The sequence below is a fragment of the Vombatus ursinus genome, unplaced genomic scaffold (assembly GCF_900497805.2).
Source record: "Vombatus ursinus unplaced genomic scaffold, bare-nosed wombat genome assembly UNPS02014848.1, whole genome shotgun sequence".
NCBI classification, from domain to species: Eukaryota; Metazoa; Chordata; class Mammalia; order Diprotodontia; family Vombatidae; genus Vombatus; species Vombatus ursinus.
In genome coordinates, this window is record NW_020954626.1 from 1001298 (window position 1) to 1024591 (window position 23294).

The 23294-nt window shown below is 37.8% G+C and overlaps 1 protein-coding gene across 4 annotated transcripts in view; it reads right to left on the reverse strand.

Annotated features, from left to right (window-relative positions):
• Positions 1 to 16708: 16708 nt before the first annotated feature.
• ATP8B4 (ATPase phospholipid transporting 8B4 (putative)) overlaps positions 16709 to 23294 on the reverse strand; it is a 327254-nt gene continuing 320668 nt past the window's right edge. For all 4 annotated transcript variants that reach the window (XM_027840872.1, XM_027840874.1, XM_027840871.1 and 1 more), the window contains 2 exons: positions 20404 to 20534; positions 16709 to 17793 (listed from right to left, as the gene is read on the reverse strand). In XM_027840872.1, coding sequence (XP_027696673.1) covers positions 17515 to 17793; positions 20404 to 20534 — 410 coding nt within the window. In that variant the 3' untranslated portion in view covers positions 16709 to 17514. The remainder of the gene's footprint in view (positions 17794 to 20403; positions 20535 to 23294) is intronic.

Consider the following 23294-nt stretch of genomic DNA (forward strand, 5'->3'; position numbering starts at 1 on the left):
CATTTCTATGAAATAGGGAATGTGTTAGAACCCCCATTTTGCAGAGAAGGAAACTGAGATTAAGAGAGGAATGATCGTAGAATCCAAACCTAGAAAAGACCTTAACAGTCATCGAACCCAGTCCTCTTATTTTACCGATGAGGAAACCAAGGCCCAGAAAGATTAAGTGGTTTTCCTGGTGTCACATAGCTAGTAACAAGTGGTGGAGATGGGACTCAATCCATATCTTCCAACACCAAGTCCAGGCCTCTTTCTGCTTTATCATACTGCCTGGCATCCTAGCCTTCCAGCCCAGATGAGTATATTCCCAGGAACTCTTAGTAAAGGCTCAGAAAAATAGCCAAGAAGGCATGACTCTGCGAGATTATTCCTAGTACCACTCCTGAGTCAGCTTACCATGAGAAAAGTACCTGAATTCCCTTTATTTGAAGGGGAAAATTTCTAACTATCTAGTCCCAAATGATTGATCTCTGTTAGAGGAATGAAAACAGAAAAAAAAAGTGGCAGAGGTGAATTAAAAGACTTCCTAAGAGCCACAGAGTGAGTCAAGAAAAATTAACAAATGACTACTTCTAGCCCCAATAGTTCAGTTCAGAGACCCTGCCTGTGCTGTAGTGATGCTAACCTCCCTTATGACGGAAAGAGTAAATTTTGCCTAATGCCTATAACAATTTCACCTGTGGTCCATTTCTCAAAGTCCCATTCAGAGTATTTGGGTCAGCCAACAAAAGACAATTCTACTCTATTGATCTTCCAAAGTCTTGATTGGTCACTGCATTCATCAAAATTCTGATGTCTGCCAATGTTGAAAAGGTCTTCATCAATCTCCCACCTTTCATAAAATTTTACATTCCTCAAGCACCAAAGCAGAATTTTTTTAAAGCCTACTTCTTATTAAATTTCATCATTTTTGTCTGATACAGGATATTGATGTAGAAGTAAAAAGGAAACTGTGGGACTGTAGAGTTAAAGTGCAGGATGTGGTTACTGCATATTATTCATTCATCCCTGGCAAAGAAGAAAACTCTTTTGTCAAACTCTAATGTTACCAAAGAGACATCGTCAATGCTTTACGTGCAGAGCAGAGTTTTCATGTCAATTGTGAGCCTGAGTCATTCCCACTATTTCCTTTTGCATACACATTGGATTTATGATCTGACGCAAATGACCTGGGGTTCCATACTCAAGATTAATGTTGCAGGAGCAGTGGGCTAGCCCACGCCTATGGTTTTACACTTGTGTATTTATTTCATTTTTATTGGCAAACGTATTTCTAGGAGACAATGAGAAAATAACATTGCTGAAGACAGACATGATCTTAACTAGTTTAGGAATTCAGATTGTGAAGAACCCCCAAGGGAAAAATGTAAGCTTATAATTGAGAGATAACCCACCAGGAGCTTTGAAGCCTGAGTCCCTATGGAATCTAAGAATCTCTAAGGACAAGTTAAGGAAAGTAAAAAGTATTCAAAGTATGATTGAAGTTAAAGAGATACTTGCATGTAGAATTTTTTAAAATAAGATTTTCATTTGATTTAAGTTGCTCTAAAGCACTGGTGTCAAATTCAAATAGAAATAGGGACCACCAGATTGTACATATTGATCTGACACGTATTGATATGGTAGAACAAAATGTTGCTTTAAGGATTCTCTTCCAATCATAAGTCTCCCATGTCTATGTCAAAATTAAATAAGATTCTTTGAAATATGTGACAAAGATAACTTTATGTCAATCAATAAACATTTATTAAGGGCATATTATGTGCCACGCACTGATAATTTTATGAGGGAAGACTTCATGGAGGATAGAGGATTTGTATTTGGCTTTAAAGGATGTGCAGGAACTCAACAGACAAGGAAGGGGAGAGAATTCTAGACATAGGGAACATGAGCAAAGGTTTGGAAACAGGAGAGCACAGGTTATATTCAAAAGATGTAGAAGCATGCAGTTTGTCTGGTATACAGAATGTGTGGAAGGGTCCCTCAACTCTTTCTCAGAAGGTAGGCAGCATTCTTTATCATCAATCTTCTGGAATCTTGGTTAATCATTACACTGGTCAGAGTTATTTTCTCTTTCAAAGTTCTTTGTCTTTACAATGGTATTGTTACTATATAAATTGCTCTCCTGGTTCTGCTCACTTTCTTCTGCAAGAATGAAATACACATTTTTATTTATGACCAATGTAGAAATTTATTTTGCTTGATAGTACATAGTTGCTGCAAGGGTTTTGCTTTGCTGTTCTTTTTGGTGCGGTAATGGAAAAATGTTTGTTAATTGAAAAAATAAGTTTTAAGAAAGAATGTGTGGAACTGATGAAGAATGAAACGAGCAGAACCAGGAGAACATTGTACACAGTAACAGCAATATTGTATGATGATAAACTATGAATGATTTAGCTATTCTCAACAATTCAATGATCCAAGACAATTCCAAAGGACTCATAATGAAAAATACTATCCACATCCAGAGAAAAAATGGATGGAGTCTGAATGTGTATTGAAGCACACTATTTCCACTTTTTTTAAATTTTTTTTTATTTTGGTCTGTGTTTTCTTTCGCAACATTACTAATATGGAAATATGTTTGCATGACTGTACATGTATAAGCTATATCAAATTGCTTTCTGTCTCAGGGAGTGAGGAGGTGAAGTAGAGAGAGAAAATTTGGAATTTAAAAAATTTTTAAATGAATGTTTAAAATTGTCTTTACATGTAATTGGGAAAAATAAAGTATTGTTATAGCAGAAAAAGAGAATGTGTGGAGGGCATTGATATGACATAAAGTTTAAAAGTTAGAGTAGAACTAGACTATAGAGGGCCTTGAATGCCAGGCAAGGAATTTTAATATTATTTGGTAAAACAATAAGGAACCACTGAAGAGTTTTGAGCCATGATTTTTGACATGACCAGATTGGTACATAAGAAATATTACTCTGGCAGAGACATATTTAAAGGATTAATTGGGAGGGGGAGAATAATTGAATTTGAGAACTGGAAGGGCCCTCAGTAGCCATCTTCTTCCACACATAGAAGACACCCACTATAACATGCCTGATAAGTTATCATCCAGTATCTGCTGAAAGCCTTCCACAGATGGGGAACCTATAACGTCTCTGGGTAGCCCATTCTACTTTTAAAGAGCTCGATGTAGAAATTAGAAATAAGTAAATTGTCTTTAAGAAAAACAAATCCATTTTAAACAAGTGTCAAGGAAGACAATTCTTTAAAGCAACTTAAATCAAACACAAGTCTTGTTTTTATTTTTTTGTTTGTTTGTTTGTTTTAGGCAATTGGGGTTAAGTGACTTGCCCGGGGTCACACAGCTAGTAAGTATCAAGTGTTTGTTTGGTCTGTGGCCAGATTTGAACTCAGGTCCTCCTGACATAAAGCTTGGTGCTCTACCCACTGCGCCACTTAGCTGCCCCACAAATCTTATTTTTAAAAAAAATCCTACATGTAAGTATCACTTTTAGATCAACCACACATTGAATACTTTTAACTTTGCTTTTACGTTTTAATATAGAAAGTTTTTCCTGCTATCAAGATTTAATTGTCCTCTTTGCAATTTCCACCCATTAAGAGAGAAGGAAGTCTTGTTGGAAAAATCACCCAGATAGGTGATAATGAGGACCTGTATAAAAATTAGTCAATAGTCTATGCATTTATTAAGCATCGGCTATGTTGCGTCAGGCACTGTGCCAAATAAGAACTGGAGAAATAGAAAAAAGCCAAAAATAGTTCCTACTCTCAAAAAGCTCACAATCTAATTCAGTGACAACACAAACAACTAGGTACAAGCAGAATACATACTGTAAAGATAAACTGGAGAGAACAGAGGGAAGTTCACCATCTGGGAACATGCAAGTGTGACAGAGAAGTAACTAGCACTAAGCAATATGTTGATGGTAGGAAGAATAGAGGAAGAGCCAGATGGAAAAGTCTGGAGGTAGCAAAGGGCAGGGATTAGGAATTGACTTAATATTAAAAATAAGGTTTACTGTAAGAAATTCTCTTTCTATTTGTTCTATTCATGAACCCTCAAATCACCATAAACTTGATTTTATATACGACAGTACTGCTAGAAATATATGTGCAACAGAAAGGGGACATATATCAGTTCTGAAGTGAAATGAGAAATTTGAAAAACAGTACCTCTAAAACGTCATATATATGCATATATATACATATATTATTTTCCCCAATTACATGTTAAAACAATTTTTTTCCTTTTTAAAAATTTTTGACTTCCAAATTCTATCCCTCCCTTCCTTCTTTCTCTCCCCCTTCCCTGAGACAGTAAGCAATCTGATATATCTTATGCTTGTGCAATCATGTAAAGCACTATCATATTAGTTCTACTGATGTTCTTTTTAGAAAATCTGTCACTTCTCCAATGACTCAGTCAACCTCTTGTAACCAAACAAACAAACAAAAACAGCCATGGTTAAACAAGACAAATAAATATACTGGCCACGTCTGAAAATGTGTTTCATTTAGCATCTACCATTCTTTGCCCAGAAGCATGCTTTACCATCAATCAACCCAATTAACCAATAAACTTTTATAAAATCAAATATTACGTTCCAAACAGCGTGCTAGGCACCAGGGACACAAATAAAAAAGGAAAATGGTCTCTGCCCTCAGGGAGCTTATGTTCTGCTCTATCAATCTACCCAAGTCTTTTTTTTCCTCTATCTTCCCAAGTCTTGATTTGTCATTTCATTCTTCAGAATTCTGATGCCTTTCAATGTCTCTTCATCAGTCTCCCACCTCTAATAAAATTTTATGTTCCTCAAGTACCAGCATTTAGGAGAATTTTTTAAAAAGTCTACTTATTAAATTTCATTGGTTTTCTGTTTTGCTCCACTGTTATTTTGTCCCACTCACTGTTACGTAGAGCTACATTACGGTTTTAACAGGCTTTTGTGGGCAGGGGAAACTAGGAAACGAAAACCTTTTGTAATATTACTTTTCATGAGGGAAAATACTAAGTTTCAAATAACTGATAAATGAATTTTTTTAACCAGGATTCAGGCTTTTCTATGTGGCAGCTCCTTTAAGATAAAAAGGCAGACTTACCTTCCAGGCCACCCCTCCCCCCCCCCCCCCCCCCGGTTAAAAAGAGGCTAAAGACTGGAAAGCCTTAATCATTTCATAATTTGCTTCCACTGTGAGACTTGGATTCGGCCATTCCCAATTTCTCCTGACTTTTATGTCCTACATGCCTGTGCTGCCCAACTTTGTGGGCTAATCTCAACTAGACCCATTTTGTCTACTTAATTTCTGCTCCTTCCTCAAATTCGGCATTCCCAGTTCATTTCTTTCTTCCCTATTTACTCTTCTTCATCTTCCATTGAAAAGAGAGCATATGCTAGCCTCCAAAAGCTGCTGGCCATTCACCCCTCATTGGTTACTGTTCATTGATAGGGCTTTGACCCTTTTGAACCACAACCTATTTCTAGGTTGTTGAATGTATATGTAAAACACAAAGTAGCACCCTCCTCCCAACTTGCTTAGTGGATTTCCCATATAAGGGTTCAAGGTATTCTATGGATCTTTATACCACCAAAATCACCTGCAAACCCCTACCCAAGTGGCTTAATTTTTCTAGCTAGAGGACACAATTAGCTCAAAGCAAAGATATTTAATGAAAAAAACATAGTAAGAAAGGTAGCAATAAAATATTTTCCCCATAAACCTAGCACATACATCCACAAACGCACCCTCAGTGGGAAGAATGGATGCACACATGGAACATGTATGAGTCACACATGTTGAGGAGCACACATGTAGTGAAAACAAGTGGCCAAGGGACAACTTACATCTCAGACACAGCAGGGTGTCCAAAGTCATCTGGTGCAGCCGGAGTGTTACCTCCCCTTGGCTTTGTCCTAAAGGGCATGGTGTATTGTGGTTAGGCATTGCTCTTTTCTGGTCTCATATGGGTGCTGCTTGACCTTGGGCCTCTAGGTCCATCATTGCTGCCACACGCAGCTACATGAGTCACAAGGTCGCAGAGCTTCTTTCTGATGCTATTTTTTTTAGTACAGCTGTAGTCTTTAATTAAGGTGCCAACTCTTGATTATAAGAGAAGGATCAGGTGCAGCCAATGCCCCATTTACCTTAAAGTCTACAGGTATTTCTATACAATTCTTTTTTAGAAAACTTTTCAGTTACTTTTTCGTCCACAAACACAATCTGGATGTTTCTTCCAACCTTGGCTAGAACGGGTGTTTCCTCACCAGATTTCTTCCTTCAGGCTTAAAGTTCTCTGGAACACAGAATCAGGGCTGCCTAAGCTTACTTGTGCCTTCAGTCTTAAATTAATTTTAAGCCTTTCTTTACTGATTATCGAAGGCCAACTCTTTTTCTGCAGACTCACTTTGAATTAGAGTGAGAAATTCCATATAATTCCCTATTTAATTCCAATAGCTAAACTGCTCCTAGTCTGCAACATCAAAGAGATTAACTTACACAAATGCACAACAAAGAGATGATTTAGGGACAGGAACAGAAATGAAAAACAACAACTAATCATACTACTCCCTGAGTTAGTGGCATGACATGGGTGAAAGGACAGGAAAGGCAGTGAAACAACTAAATGAAAGTAGCTACATAGTAGATGGCAAATAGATGGTGCGGTGGATGGAACATGGGGCTGGGAGTAAAGAAGATCTGAGTTCAAATCCTGCCCCAGACACTTACCAGCTATGTGACCCTAGGCAAGTTACTTACCCCTGCCTGCCTCAGTTTCTCATCTGTAAAATGAACAGGAGAAGGAAATGGCAAACCACTTTAGTATCTCTACCAAGAAAACCCCAGAAAGGGGTCATGAAGAGTCAAACACAACTGAAAAATGACTGAACTGAATGTGGGATATAGTCAGCAGAGGCAACCCAGAAGGGAGGTAAGTCAAGAAAGACTTGGGGGCAGCTAGGTGGTGCAGAGGATAGAGTACTATGCCTGGAATCAGGAAGACTCATATTTGTGAGTTCAAATCTGACCTCAGATACTTACTTGCTGGGTGATCCTGGGCAAATCACTTAACTTTGTTTGCCTCAGTTCCATATCTACAAAATGAGCTGAAGAAGGAAATGGCAAACCACTCCAGTATCTATGTCAAGAAAACCCCAACTGGAGTCATGAAGAGTTAGATACAAGTGAACAAGTTAACTAACAAATGAGATAACATATATAAAATGCTTTTCACATTTTATAGTACTATATAAATGTTAGTTATTATGACTAGAAATTGATTTGATATCTCATACCTGCTTAGAGAAAACTCGAAGTGTGGTAATATCACAGGTGATTAGAGAAAGAATGAAATGGGAAGGACTCAATCTGAAGAATCTGAAAATCATACTTAATTTTTTACTTGTTAAAAGATACAAATATGTTAGAATCTGTTTATCCTTCTTTAAATTGCTTTAAGTAAATATCATTTTGATGTTTTTGGTTTAAAGTTTGCTTAAGCCTATGTCATACAGTTGTTTTGTAGTGTGAATCATGAAAACTTAAAAATAAAATAGGTTAAACACAGTCATAATTTAATGCCCAAGTCCTATAGGAATGACAATCCTCTGTGGCAAAGCTGGCTATAAATTTCAAAATCATCACAAATCACTCAAAGTCAAGTTGACTTGCAACACTTAATTGGAAAGGTAATATCCTACTGAGCACAATGGCAGTACAAGACAAAAATACCTGCACGTTCAGCAAGCCTACCTATTCTGCTCAACACAGTACTAACCGATCATTGGGAAGAGAGGCCAGGTTATTTCTCAGGGCAAAGGGATATGGTAAACTCTTACAAGCCTTGCAGGATCATAAGGTAATTTTAGTTTGGCCCTAAAAGCTGGTTTCATCAGCCTACAGTATTATGCTGATTCAGGTTTGAAATCATTTCAGCGGAGTCTGCAATTTCCAGAAGGTCTTAGATCCAAGGAACAGGGTAAGCACCAGTTAGCTTATGGCTTGTAGGGCTTTCATTTTTGTATCCCTACTTGTATCCAAGTGCCTAGCATGGTACCTGGAATATAATAAGCACTTAATAAATCTTTGTCACTAGATTGATTTGGTTGAGTTATTGCTTTTACCCTGGGCTAATCTACCTAATACCCACTGAGATTTTTTCTCAGATTCCTCACTGCAATAAAGATGCAACTCTGAACTGGCAAAGGTTATTACAGTTATTACATATATGAGATCTCAGCAGTTTGGAAAAGTTTCAAATATGGGCCCAGTGATAGACTGTATATCTTTTGTCCAAGGGATAAGTGAGCTAAGTTTGGATAGGCTCATCATCTATACAGATGAGTAAACTGATGTCCAGAGAGCCCAGGTCACTTGCCCATGGGCACAAAGCTAGTAAGTACATAGGCACAAGGCTATATAAGTGTAGCCTACAGTCCATAGTAAGCTGGTTATTAGGTGATGAATTATTTGGCTCTAGCAACCCATTAAATAAAGAAAAAACCGTATGCAATAGTCCTAAGTCATGTGCAGCCCATTTTCTCTTCTGTAATGTTAGGACCAGTGTTAGAAAAGGCATAGAGGGTGCTAAGAATCACTGAAGTTTAGACCATCTATAAATATGAACTCCTGGTACATGAAACATGAGATCCATGTTTAACAGTCACCAAGTCCACATACTGCTAGAAGAACTGAACCATGCAAATACTGACATCGCCATCATGAATGAAACCAAAAGATAACAGGACATTTTAGCTAAACAGGAGGGTCCCTCACAGGTTCTCCTTAGAGAGTCTTGAAGGAAACAAAGGATTCAGAGGAAGAACATTCCAAGTATGGAGCACAGCCAGTGAGAAGATCAGGAGATGCGAGATGGAGGGTCGAGTGTAAGGAACATCTAAAAGACCAGTTTGGCTGGACCACAGAGGGCTAGAAGTAGAGTAATAAGGCTGAAAAGATAGGTTGGGGTTGACTTATAAAGGACTTTAAATGTCAAGTCAAAGTGTCCATATTTTATTCTAGGAGGCAATAGGAAACCACTGCAGTTTATTGAGCAGGGTGGGACGTGATCAGCCCTGACCAATTTTCTTCAGGAAAATTTCTTTGACTGCTCTACGGAGGAACACTAGTAGCATAGTGCCTGGCACATAGAAGGGGCTTAATAAGTATTAGTTGACTAATTTGCTGATGTGCGTGATGTATATAAGCAAAATGAGCACTGAAGGTAATTGCAATTTGTGCACCAGCTCGTTACAGAGGATTGGCTTTCTATGAGGGACTCAACAGGATTCTCCAAATTAAGTTAACATGTATCTTACTACTCATTGATTTCACTGCAAAGATGGGCATGGGGAGAATAACGAAAAATGTTGGAAAATCATAGTTCAGAATTAAGAAGCAAAAGGAACCAGTGGGTTATGAGGATCAGTTAAAGGAACTGGGGATATTGGTTCTGGTGAAGAGAAGATCCAGGTGAGTCTTTCCCTGATGATAGATGTCTTCAGGTACATATTTGGAGGGTTGTCATGTGGAAGAATGATTAAAGTTCTATTTGGCTTCAGAGGGCAGAACCAGGAGCAGAAGTAAAATTTGCAAAGAAGTCAATTTGGGCTTGATATCATGAAAAATTTCTAAACACATTTCACTGCCCAGAAATAGAATGGGTGGCTCTAGGAGGTGGTGGGTTCTCCCTCCTTGGAGGTCTTCAAACAGAATAGAGGCTACACAACTACTTGTCCAGTATGGCATAGTAGGGATTCCTTTCATGTATGGACTGAACTAGAAGACCATTGGTCCCTTCAGCATTTCATGATTCTGACTATGACTTGCCCAGGGTCAAACACACACCAAAAAAAAAAAAATAGGGATAGAATTGAACCTAGAAGCTTGATCTCTTTATTTCTTTTTGTAATATCTTTTTTAACCCAGAAAAACCAATTCTTTAGCAACTATTATTTTTTATTACATGTTGATAAAGGTAATGTTGAGGTTTAGGGGACTGGGGAAGGAAGTGGGCCTATTTTAACAGTTCTTGAACTCATTAAAGAGCTTTTGTTATTTTTTTTTTTACTATATTTAATTTCCCTCTATGTTTTCTGTGAACTTGTGTAGATCCAGGTTGACAAATTACAGATGGCCTATTTCCACATATACATCTTAACAAAGCCATTTGTTTTAATAATGTCATCATTGGGCTTTTATAGTGTGACAATTTGGCAGGAGGAGGAAGCGCATGTGCTTTTGGACAAATGCTTGTGATAATGGAAAGATTTTTAAATGTGTCTGTGTTCTAAAAGCCATTTGTTTCCAAGAAACTAGTAATGTTTTCTCTTATTGGTCATAGTAAATTTTGGTGATCTTTTCTATAGCCTCAAATTTCATTAACCCCACCAAATTCTCAGAGCCACTATTATTTGCAAATGTTTTATTTGTAAAAAATACTGAATTGATAATTATACAATAACAAGTGTGAAATCATTTACAATACAAAAAAGGATTTTGGAAAGATAGTATGCAAATAGATCAACACTACTGTTTGGAATATATCCTATGAACTAGATGATTCAATAACTAATATAACCTAATCTTTATTTCCATAGCAGTAACTTCTTAAAATTTTTATTTTGCTTTCCAAAAATAGGAGCATTTTTGCCAAATGATAACATAAAGCTATGCATCTTAAAAAAAAAGCAAAATCTGGTTGTTACAATTTTTTAACTTTAATTTCATGTTACAGTTTTTAAACATAAAACACAATTTCTTTTAACCACAATAGAACTCTTTAGAATCCTCAATTAGTATTTTGGAGTCTATACTTTTAGAAAAAAGAGGCTAACTTAAGAAAAGTGGCTGACCTTAGGGATTCAATGTACCTCCAGTAGGTAAGCCATCTACTTCTTGACATAAAGAGAATCACTATCTATGTCTATTCCACTCTGCTTATACTCCAACATTGGTCCAAACATAGGCCAATCTGTAAGATGAGAGCTCTTCAAAATGAGAAAGGAATATATTGTAAAAAAAAATAACAATTATGGAATGCACTTGGGTTTGATACAAAACAGATCTGAGGGGAAAGTGGACTAACCCAAACTAATGTAGTACTTGAATGGAAAGGTGACAGCTTAGAAACATCCTCAACAAAGGGTAAAAGAAAAAAAGTGTTTTGTCGAAAGCTCAGTTAACATTTAAATTAAAATTCCCCCAAATCCCCCACCTATACATGTTTTTTAAAAATTTCAAATTTTCATGATTAACCAAACAGGAATTCGATTTATCCTAGCCAGAAAATCCTGGCCAGCACATCAATTGAATTTATTCTGTTTCTTAGAATGAAAACTGGACATTTAAGCATACCATTCTAAGCCGATTTCTATTCTATGTTAGTTACAGGAATAAAAAACATTTGCCTTACTGGAAATTTTGAAATGCTAGAGCGACAGGCCACTTCTCTATTTAAGGAACAGCCACAGACCTGCAAATAAGTACAATTAGACCCATATAATCTTTTGCAATAAGTGTCAAAGCATATGGGTTGCTTTGCTCAGCCTTCCAGGCAGTTAAGTGAAATGCTTAGGCCTGAAAATTGCAAAAGTTCATGATTTCTCACTTTGGAATGAGATATGACGCAGGAAGAGTAAACTGCAGATGTTCAGCACCAGATGTTAATGTAAAAATTGGAAAATCATGGTCCCATATAGTTACAGCTGATGTTAACCACACCAAACCCATTCTATAGACCAGAACATAGAATTGTTTCGACCAAATCAGCAGCTAAACTTTATTTTTGAGGAAAGAAGGAAAGAAAGGGATGGAAGGAACAAACGGAGGGAGGGAAGGAAGAGGAATGGAGAGACAGGGGGGAGAAGGAAGGAAGAGAGGAAAGGAATAAAGAAAAACAGGAAGGGAGGGAGGAAGGGAGGGAGGAGGGAAGAAGGAAGGAAGAGAGGAAAGGAGTATGGAAAGAAAGGGAGGGAGGGAGGAAGAGAGGCAGGGAGGAAGGAATGGAGAGAGGAGGTAAGAAGGAAGGGAGGGGGGGAGAAAAGGAGGAAGGAAAGAAAGGAGGAAGTGAAAAGTAGGAGAGAGGAGAAAGGAGGCAAGGAGAAAAGGAGAGAAGGAGGAAGAGGAGGAAGGAGGGAAGGAAAGAGCAGGGATAGAAGAGAGATCTTTACTGATAGTCAGTAAACATTTATTAAGCATCTACTATATATCAGGCTAAGCACTGGGGCTACAAAGAAAGGCAAAAATAAACCAGATCACTTTCATAAAAAAAAGAGGTTTTAAAAAAGCTACACCCTCTAATAGATCAAAGTAGTTACTTTCACAAAAATCATAAGGACAGATTAAGTGGGATAAATGTTTGGAGATCTATTTTTCACCTTGTATACAGTTCTCCAAGAATACAATTTCTCAGAATTCTATATATAAAGTGGATGAGTCTTTCAATTTGTGGGCTTTCCTATTGTTCAGAAAGAACAGGGGCTTTGGAACATTTTTACTTTGAGACATCCTTTGAAGTTGAGATGAATGAGGGAAACCAAATGAATGTATTCAAAATTAGATGGAAATGTTGTTCCATGGATTTGGGAAAGGGGAGGAAGTATGAAGCGTGGGGTGGGGGAAGAGGGATTTTACACCTCCCAAGCCTTGAAGTTTCAACTTTAATCTTGAGGTATTTAGTGCCTGATTCATTTTTTCAGAGCATAAAGAGAGAGAATGGGACATTTGACCTGAATAGTTCCAGATCCATTTCTAAATCATGGAAAATAGTATTGCTACCTACACATGATTGTCATTACTTGGTCTTCCCAAATATCAGCTAATACCTGAAGATAGAATGTTTATAAAGAAGGCAGTTATTTGAATGGAGGTAGAAGATAACAATGGAAAGAGGGTCTTTCTGATTATGGCAAGTAGTGGCACAATGGATAGATCTCTGGGCCTGGAGTCAGAAAGACCTGAGTTCAAATGTGTCCTCTGACACTTACTATCTGTGTGACCTTAAGCAAGTCACTTAACCTCAGTTTCCTCATCTGTTAAAGTGGAGGTAATAATAGCACCTACTTCCCAGGATTGTTGTGAGGATTAAATGAGATAATAATTGTAAAGTGCTTAGCACAGTGCCTGGTACATAATAAGCACTATAGAAATGTTAACTCTTATTGTTATTATTATTATTATTATTATTACATATGTTGCATTAGGCACCCTGTCCCAACACCTGTTTAGCATTTAAATTTATCATTTCCCCTTCTGTGGAAAAGACTAATTTTCAACGCAATATATTCTAATTCATCCATTCCTCCTACCCCCTCTACCATCTCACTCTCAAAAGTATTTTGATAGAATGTCATAGTTTAACAATATAAGGAATAATGTAGCAGTTCTTTATTTTGTGGATATGCTTCCTCATTCACTCAATAGTGTTTGACAGCGTCCCAGGTACTATATAGGCAATGCAGAACCAATAGAAGACCTTGCAGCCAGCTACAAAGGAGCACCCACTCTTTAATCCAGCTTCAGTTACAAAACAAGAAGCTTGAAGACCAAGAGCGCAAGTACAGGTAAGCAGGGAGGAGGGTGGCAAATGAGCAAAAGCAGAGAATTACAGTCCTGGGAGGGACTTACTAACAATTTAGTTCAACCACCCTCAGTCTACAGATGAGGAAGCTGAGAAAGTCAATGGACTTGCCAAGGTTGGACAGCTAGTCAATGGTAGAATTTGGACTAGGACCCATGTCTCCTGACTAAGTAGTCTCCTTTACAGTAAGTTTCTTTGATTTCACACTGAATCCTTGAAGGAATTCAATCTATGGTCTACACTATTTCCTTTTCTGAATTACTTTTTCTGATTAAGTCAGTAAAGGAAGCCGACCAAAGCCTCATTACAGAATACTCTTTGCTAGTAAATAAAACAAGAGTCAGTGTGGCAGAGCGGAGTGCAAAAGAGACTGAGTTCCAGTCTTCCCTCTGACATATACTGACGAGGTGACTCTGGGCTAGTAACTTAACCACTTGTTAACTCAGACAACTCTCTAAAACGATTAGTTGCCCAACAGTTGTTGATTTGCATTGGTGGAATGTGCTTCCTCATTAGGAGTTTCCTATGCCAGTGAAATCACAGGTCTACACCAAATTTTTTCAATATGCTTAAAGGCTAATCCATCTTCAACTATATTCCAAGGTGCCTAACGAAGTGTCTCATTAGGCCTTATTATAACGTTGTTTTACCTATAAAGACATTGTTATAGAATGTATACCCTAAATTCTAAAGTCCGTGTATATTCTTCTATGTATTTTTTTGTTGTTGTTCAGTCATTTCAGGTGTGTCCAACTCTTCATGACCCCATTTGAGGTTTTCTTGGCAGAGATATTGGAGTGGTTTGCCATTTCCTCCACTAGCTCATTTTACAGATGGAGAAACTGAGGCCAACAAGGGTTAAGTGATTTGCCCAGGGTCACCCAGCTAGTAAGTATCTGAGGCCAGTTTTGAATTCATGAATATGAGTCTTCCTGACTCAAGGCCGGGTGTTCTATCCACTGAGCCACCTAGTTACGGGCATATATGGGTATTTACATCTAGAGTCTTCATAAAGTCTTTGTACAGCTTTTCAATTTTCAGGTTTTAGTTTTTACTAGCTTGGCTTTTACATACAGAAGAAATTTAATTTCTCCTGTTGTCTTTCTTCCTGGTGATGAATATTGGATCGTTATCTCAACTGATCACTGGCCAGAATACGATTTACTTTCTCTGTTCTGTTGTGTCACAGATCAGAACTAAGAATATGTTGTATACAGTTGTTTAACATAGCTCGAAACTTCAATGACGGCATTTCTAAATACTGTTTGCTATTGCTTCTGACTTATCTCCAACCAGAGTAATTAGAGTTTTAAAATGTACAAGGACTTTATGAAAACAGCATATATATTTAGCCCATGTTCTTCAAAAGTGCCAGTTTCTAAATAGCTCCACACCTATTAAAAATAGCCAGACAAGCCTTACTTAAGCACAAAATCTTCCTGAACTTTCATTTATTTCCGAACAGGAGACGGGACTGAGTTCAAATTAGTCTCTTCTCTCTCCTTTCCATGGTTATATCTTTGGTAACTAGGTTTGTTTAAAAAAAAGATTTAGGTACCTATGAGTAGGCAGGAGAAGCAGGAAGAACACCTGTAATTTAGGGATATTCAATTGGTAGCTTTACGTGGTAATTCAGAGCATTGTTAGTGGTTTCAAACTCTTAAGGTTTCCTGTTTGAGCTCTGGTTTGGGTAGAGGTCTCTCTTGCAAAGTCTAGTAAAGTTTGGATAAAAATAGAATGTCATGGGTTAAAAACCTTGTAACCTTCTCAGTATCAGATTCAAGAATGAAAACAAATTTCCTCATGTGAAAGTGAACTTTCTTGTATGGGCCCTTTGGAACACTGAGGCTGTTGTAAAATGATCATGTGTTTTTCTCTGTCTCACATTAACTCACTGACAGTATCACTTTATAAATAGCCTTACCTTCACCCTAACTTAACAAGGTTGGACTTTTTCTGACCTTCTCCATCTCACACACACAAAAGTCCATAGAGTTCATTTTATTCTTGAATGTCACCGTGAGAATTATATGCATCCCCCAAGGCACTTAGGAGAAAAAAATACCAAAAAAAACCCAAAAAATCATTTTAAAGCCTTTACCAAAGCAACAAAGTGTCCCCAGTTTCCTTCCCAATAAAGAAGAGACCAAAGACCAAACATGCCAAACTTCTACTGAGTTTTTTTTAAGTCTTTCAAAAACATTACAAAAGAAAAGAAACAGTTCCACCTTAATACTGGCATGATAAAGCTAGGGACAGAAGATGTCCACTAGTCCACTTCTGGCAGATCTAGGCGTTTCTGCTTACAGATGGACACTTCTTAGCTGAAGAAACAACTAAAGAACCACCATCCCCAAAAGAAGATACACTTGGATGGCAACCATCACAACCACGAGCAACATAAAAGTTGGAGTGGACAGAACAGTGACTCTGAAGTCCAAGGATCTGGATGTAAACCTTACCTCTAACACTTACTACCCATATCATTTAAGCCAAGTCAGTTAGGCTCTCTGTGACTCAGTTTCTCTTCTGGAAATGAGAGATTTGGACTAGACAGTCTTACAGGTCCCTCCCAGTTCTAGGTCTCCAAGCTATGAGTGTGGAGGCAAGATGATTTGGATTAGCATGAAGTAGAGAAGCCCCACTGATGAAATCATAGTGCTAAAGGATGAAGTTAGGAAGTACTAAAAGTATTTTTAAAAAAACCACAACCTCACAATTCCCTTAAATGATCAAAATATGAATATCTAAATGAACATTTTAGAAATCATGTGATAAAATAATAGGTTCAAATCTTTAGAACTAAAATTGCTGAACATATTTGGAGATGCAATACATGAAAAACTGTCTTTACAATATGAGGGAGTAATGACTTGCAAAGATACTTAATGCTTTTTTGATGATTTAATAAAGTTACAGCTATTGCAGATGCTAGTAAAAAGAACTGAGAATATATATTTGCTCAGTGTTCAGTCATTTTTAGTCATGCCTGACTCTTTATGACCCCATTTGGGGTTTTGTTGGCAAAGATACTGGAGTGTTTTGCCATTTCCTTCTCCAGCTCATTTTACAGAAAAGGAAACTGAGGCAAACTGGGTGAAGTGACTTGTCCAGGGTCACATAGCTAGTGAGTGTCTGAGGCCGCATTTGAACTCAGGAAGATGTGTCTTCCTGACTCCAGGCCTAGCACTCTACCCACTGTGCCACCTAGCTGCCCCAGGAAATATATATTTAGGGAGATTCCAATATTTCTTGGATACAACCCTAAAATGATTCAGCTTGACAACCTTATAGGCAAATGACTAGCCTATACAGATTTGTTAGCAGCCTGCCTTCCCTTTGGTAGCACACTGTTAGTAGAGTGAATGAGATTAGTATTCTTTTTTGTTGGTGGTGTTCTGATGTGAATGGCTAATAGTCCTGGATTAACAGGTAAATGAATGACAAAGTGACATACTAGCATCATATTTGAGTTAAGGTTTGCACAAAATTTGAACAATGAAAGCTGTAGCCTAGAAGTGACTGCTCTTACATGTATGTTCTTACTTGTTCTTTTAAATGACTTTAATTATGTTGTAAACCCAAAGTGTTTCCATCTTTCTGAAAGACTACTCAATCTGCATACAAAATCAATTTATCATCTTATCTTCCCAAATGAGATCCTAAAATCGAAAAGCAACTGTTATCTGTAATGGTATAATATGTGTGTGTGTGTGTGTGTTTATATTGCTAGTGTTTCTTTCACTGAATAAAGAGAAGCATACTGTCCCCATCTGGCCCATGTTTTCCAGTGAAACATGCCCTTTCTGGCTCTGGTACTAAAGCAGACATCTGACCAAAATGAAATGAGGCAATCTGCCCCACCACCATTCCCCAATCCCAACCCCTGGAGGCCAGTCAACTTTCAGCCGAGGCTGAAGTCTTAAAAGATAAACTATTTAGTTCAAATTCATCTTGACTCAGAGTTTCACTGTTCTATCCAGGCTAAAGCTGTTCACTGTGTCTGTGGTTTTCTTACACAAATTTTCAATCCAGCTAGTGCTATTATACATCGTCTTTCCCAACCCTGATGTCGGTAGATTTTTCACTCGCATATTTTTTCCAGATGTGATAAGTTCTCCATAGCCCTCTTGATGAGCAAACGCATATCCAGATCTTCGTGAGCTGGTTCTCCGGGGCTGACGTTTGTGACTTTTTAGGGGTGTTGCTTTGTCTTGAGCCCTCTGCAACTGGCGCACCTAAGAAGGAAAAGGACCCAAGATGAGTCAGAGATGCTCAGATCATGGCTTTCAAGCAAAGCTGTTCCATCTGTGTTTTCCCCTTGTAGAGCAAAAGTCTACCTGGCTTCCCACCTTCAACAGCTAATTGCTCAGATTAATGGCAGCCTAATAAAAATACTCTATTGATCAATTTTGATCAACATGGCAAAAGGTATGTCAGAAAACAGAAGGATTTTAGGGGCTTACCAAAAGCAAATGAAGTCTTTGCCCCACCCTCATGTAGCCACCTTTAATAAATAGGAACTCATTTTTGTCAAGAACTTTTGTGCACTGTCTGCTTTATAAAAGATTTAAATATATATGTATATATATATACATAGACATGTGTGTATATGTACATATATACACATACATACGTGTGTATACATATACACATAATCTTCCTACCCTAAATGCAAGTCCCGTATCCTGACTGCAACATTTTTCTCTTCTCTCCCTTCTTGAGGGGCTCAGTGACCTACACACCTGACTTTCTCTCTGTGCTTGGTACCTAGACTTGGGACAGCTTTAGAACAATGATGGAGGCTCAGAATACACCAGGCCTTGTGACCTGCCAGTGCAGCAAGGCAAACTTTCTCTCATTCTGTTTTATGAACTACAGAGAATTTTGGCATCATTTAGGTAGATATTCAACATCCCCCTCATTTCACTGTAAAACCATGAAAGCAAAGATCAGAGGCTTCAGTCCTGTGCCCATTTTCCTCTGATTCAGCTGATCTTTTGGAGTTTGATTTTCATGTCAGGAAAAAGCCTTCAAATAGCAAGTCATGACCTGACTCAAAATTTAAGAAGATGTGAACTTCATCTTTCATTTCTTCAGGTCATCCATCATTTTACCTTACATAATAAGAGTCAGCCTATGGCTTCAAAAAGAAATGACAATGGTGCTCAAGAAGCTCTTTTGAAAGTAGTGATTTCCATTTAGGGCATCTGGAAAGCTCAAGGGCAGTGGTATGGTAGTGATACTGTGATAAAGAATATATTGATTCATTAGGTAATAAAGTCCCCATCATGGGAGGTGGTCAAACAGGATGAGTAATGAACTTTCAGAATTGTGGCAGATGTAATTCCTGCATTAGGTAGAGGACTGAACTAGTTAATCTCAAAGATCCTTTATAACTTCCAGATTCTCTGATTCATCCCCCACCATTCCACGGGCCAGGCCTCCTGCAGTTTTAAGTTTCCTCACTAACTCCATTTTCCTTTACCTCTTGGCCTTCAATTAATTTGCCACTTTCATGTATCCAGAACTATTTTCTCTCGGACATCTCTACGTTATCTAGATGATACCTATCTTATTTATTTCTCCATTGCCATTTTTGATACTCAGTTTTTTTTCTTTCTTTAAACTTTCTGTTCAGCTAGTCCTCAATTTAGCATATATTTATTTAACATCTATTATGTGAAGTGTGGGGCAGTGAGGTGGCACAGTGGATAGAGTCTGGGCCTGGAGTCAGGAAGACTCATCTTCCTGAGTTCAAATGTAGCTTCAGATACTTACTAGCTATGCGCCCCTGGGCAAGTCACATAACCCTGTTTTCTTCAGTTTCCTTATCTGCAAAATGATCTGGAGAAGGAAATGGCGAGCCACTCCAGTATCTTTACCAAAAATAACCCAAATGGGGTAATGGAGTCAGACATGAAGCAACTGAACAACACCAACAGATGTGAAATGCACTGTGGTTGCTGCCAGAGATACAAAAATGACAATTAGACATTCCTCAAAATTAGACATCATTCAAAAATGAAATTAGATATCCCTGTCTTTAAGGAGTTTACAATCCAGTGGGGTCCAGGGTCAAGAATGCAAATAGGATAGGACTTAAGGAGCAGACCTGTTTTTTTCTTTACTATGGGAACACTCACTGAGGAACTTTCTCCACCAGTACAGGCTGATACCTTCTCCTCAACTTGAGAGTCTTAGAGAGTTGTTTGGAACACTGAGAAGTTAAGTGACTTGCCCAGGGTCACATGGCCAGGATGGATCAGAGGCAGGACTTGATCCCAGGTCTTCTTGACTCAGAGGTGACATGCTACCTCTCAGAAAGTACAAATGTGAAAATAATTAACATTAATGATAATTGATGAAGTTCCAAATAGATGGAGTCCAAATAGAGAAGTAAGAAAGATATGAGAAAGATAACTTACAGATAGGGGTTGGGGCAGTGGGGAGGAATCAGGTGGGGGAGAGACCTTCTAAGGCTTCATGGAGGAAATTATACCTGAGCTTGATCTTGAAGGAAGAAAAGGATGAAAACAGACTGAGAATCAACTTACTAAATATATATTGTTTTTGTTCAGTCATTTCAGTCCTGTCCAACTCTTCGTGACTCCATTTGGGGTTTTCTTGGTAAAGATACTGGAGTATCTTGCCATTTCCTTCTCCAAATCATTTTACAGATGAGGAAACTGAGGCAAACAGGGTTAAGTGATTTGCCCAGAGTCAAACAGCTAGCAAGTACCTGAGGTGTGATTTGACCTCAAGTCTTCCTGACACCAGACCTCGTACTCTATCCACCGTGCCACCTAGCTGCACCTATTAAATATATAACCACAGCTAAAACCTACCTGATCACTCAGAGTTGGATATAGATCCACCTTCAAAAATCTGAATGTTATCACAGGCATGACTGAAACCACAGTTGTCAAAAGAATGACCAACCAAATGCTTTTCTGGGTTAAGGAATGGCGCGCATTTCCTATCAGTAAAGAAAATTAAATGGTTATATATGGTTAGTTAAAAAAAAAAAAGCCAACATAAACAGATGAATACATTCTACCCGTAATTATAAGTCACCTCCTTATTATGCCAGAGGCCAACTGGATATTGCTCTGTGAGCTTATGGAATAAGGTACATGTTTTTGTTCATGCATAGACTATCTCTAGTAATTCTGGTTAGTGGCTGACATCACGGGAATTTGCCCAGCAAATGCTGTGATGTTTAATAAAAGCTAGATTGGGCATGCTTTGGACTAGGCTTAACCTAGCCTAGTCTTTGAGCCAGTCTTGCCTGAAAAATTCCACCCATTGCAAACTATTTTTCATATATGTACATTTACTATTATTAAAATAATATAATTAATTCACTATGTAACAAACCTCACAATCAAAACTCTTCCTTCCAGAATTAAAAATGTACAAGGCAGATGCAGCTATAATCTCAAATAATGGTCTTGATTTTTGGCTGAACACATAGCAAAGTATGTTCTCATGCACTGTGAGGTCTATGTCTTCCCTTCCCTAGTAACCAGTCTAGAAGACTTGGCTCAAAGAGATTCTTAGCTCTCTCTGATATTTGTTGATTAATGTTGTAAGATATAGGGCAGCATGGAGTTAAAGGTCATTCCATTCCCAGAATGCTCATCAGTTTGGGAAGATAGTATTCCTGCAGTCAGTTGCTGAGATATACACACACTCTCATTTAAGTAATATGGCTGATTTTGACTTTGAGATATTATCAGGCTTTAGGGTCAGGTGCTCATTCTGCTTAGGTCATAGAAACAAACACACCCCTATTGGTTTTCTAGGGATTTAAGGATGATGCTAGGTATTATCCAAGTCTCTTCAAATTCCCAAGGTGGCAAAACCATTTGAATGGGCTTTGGCTATGGAGGCTTGGCTAGTGACAGGTATGTCTGACTCTGCAGGCTTTGGGAGGAAGAATTGGTCTACCAAATTGCAGCTGGCTCCAGCTGCCTTCAGATGTGGGCATAAACAAACGACTCAAGAAATTAAATGTCTCTCTGAGATCCCTGATGCTTAGTGCCCGCAGGCATGCCTGGAAAAAAACAAGATTCACTTGAAAACCACACTCCTTGCTTGCTGTTGGCTAGTAAAAAGAATTTTTTTTTAAACCCAATGTTGATCTAACTTTTGAAAAGTCTCGTTGGGGCTCAGTAATTAATTCCTGGAATGGCATGTGCTCTGTAACTGGAAAGGGAGGCCTCAACACAAACTACATTCTCACATCCAGTCGTTCCAGCCCCATTATGCACGTTATCATGCTCTCTTAGGGCTCTGGGGCTTCTGGCCAACTCACTGAACTTTCATAACTGGCAACAACAACAACAAAAAATAACCCAACAACTTTTTAGAAAAATAGTTTTTAAGTTTTACTTTCCTAATATGCTTATTCTTGTTTATAACTAACATGTCTCTGCACAGTTGGAATGCTTTGGTAAACAATGAAAGTATTAACATTACATAAAAATATCAGTGGTATACTTTAAAGATTTCCATACACACACACACACACACACACACACACGAACACACACACAGAGGCAAAAAACACTATACAGATGAAGAACGACTAAACAATGCATTCAATTTATCTGTGCAGTTAAATGACCGCTTCTTTACGTCTGATGATTGAATCATCTTTTAAGATAAATGGTTTATATTTTATTGATGCTTTCTGTCTTCATATCATGATCATATTCTACCCCCTTCTAGAATGAACCTTCCTCTGTGACGAAGAAAACCAATTAAACAGAAATATCTAATGCACAGACCATGTTTCATAATGTATATAATATTTTGTCTGAGTATGTATAATGCATATAATATTCTGTGAAGAAGAAGGAATGTTTTTTTATCTCCTCTCCAGGGAAAGGATTTTCCATTACTCAGAGTTCAACTTAATTTTGGTAATCTTTTCATTTATATCATTGTTGTCATTGTGTACATTGTTCTCTAGGTTCAACTTATTTTGCTATTCATCAGCTCATATAAATTTTCCCATGTTTCTCTGAATTTTTCATATTTGTCATTTCTTACTGCATAATAATATTTAATTATATTCATATACCATGGGTTTTTTTCACCATTTCCCCATTAATGAGCATCCATTTTCCCCCCAAGTTCTTTGCTATCACAAGCTAAGTGGTTATGAATATTTTGGCATATGGGAACCTCTATTTCTGTCTCTGTCTTCACTGGTATATACCTAGCAGCTGCCATCAGAATGTACTAATAATATTAAGGACAACATCTCTATTTAGCCCTTTGAGGTTTACAAGGCACTTTTCTCACAACCCGGTGAATATTGAATAGGTATTAAAAGTATTAACTCCCTCTTACAGATAGGGAAACTGAGGCTCTGAGAAGTGACTTGCCTAAGAATCAAATAGTCATGCCATCAAATATTTAATAAGTATTTACTACACTCCAGACATATAGTGTCAGAACCATAACTTGCCTGAGAATCACAGTATCAGAGCTAAGATTTGAACCCCAATCTCCTAAATCCAAGTTCTGAGCTCTTTCCATAACAATATAGTACCTTTTGCCTCACCTCTAGAACAGGAATCTATAACCAATAGTTTGAGGTCTACCAAGAGAACTTAACTTTACCTGGTAGATTTCCAAACTGGTTGGGGAAGTTGGTGAGTAGTGACAGTGACAAAGAAAAAGAAAGAAAGAAAGAAAGAAAGAAAGAAAGAAAGAAAGAAAGAAA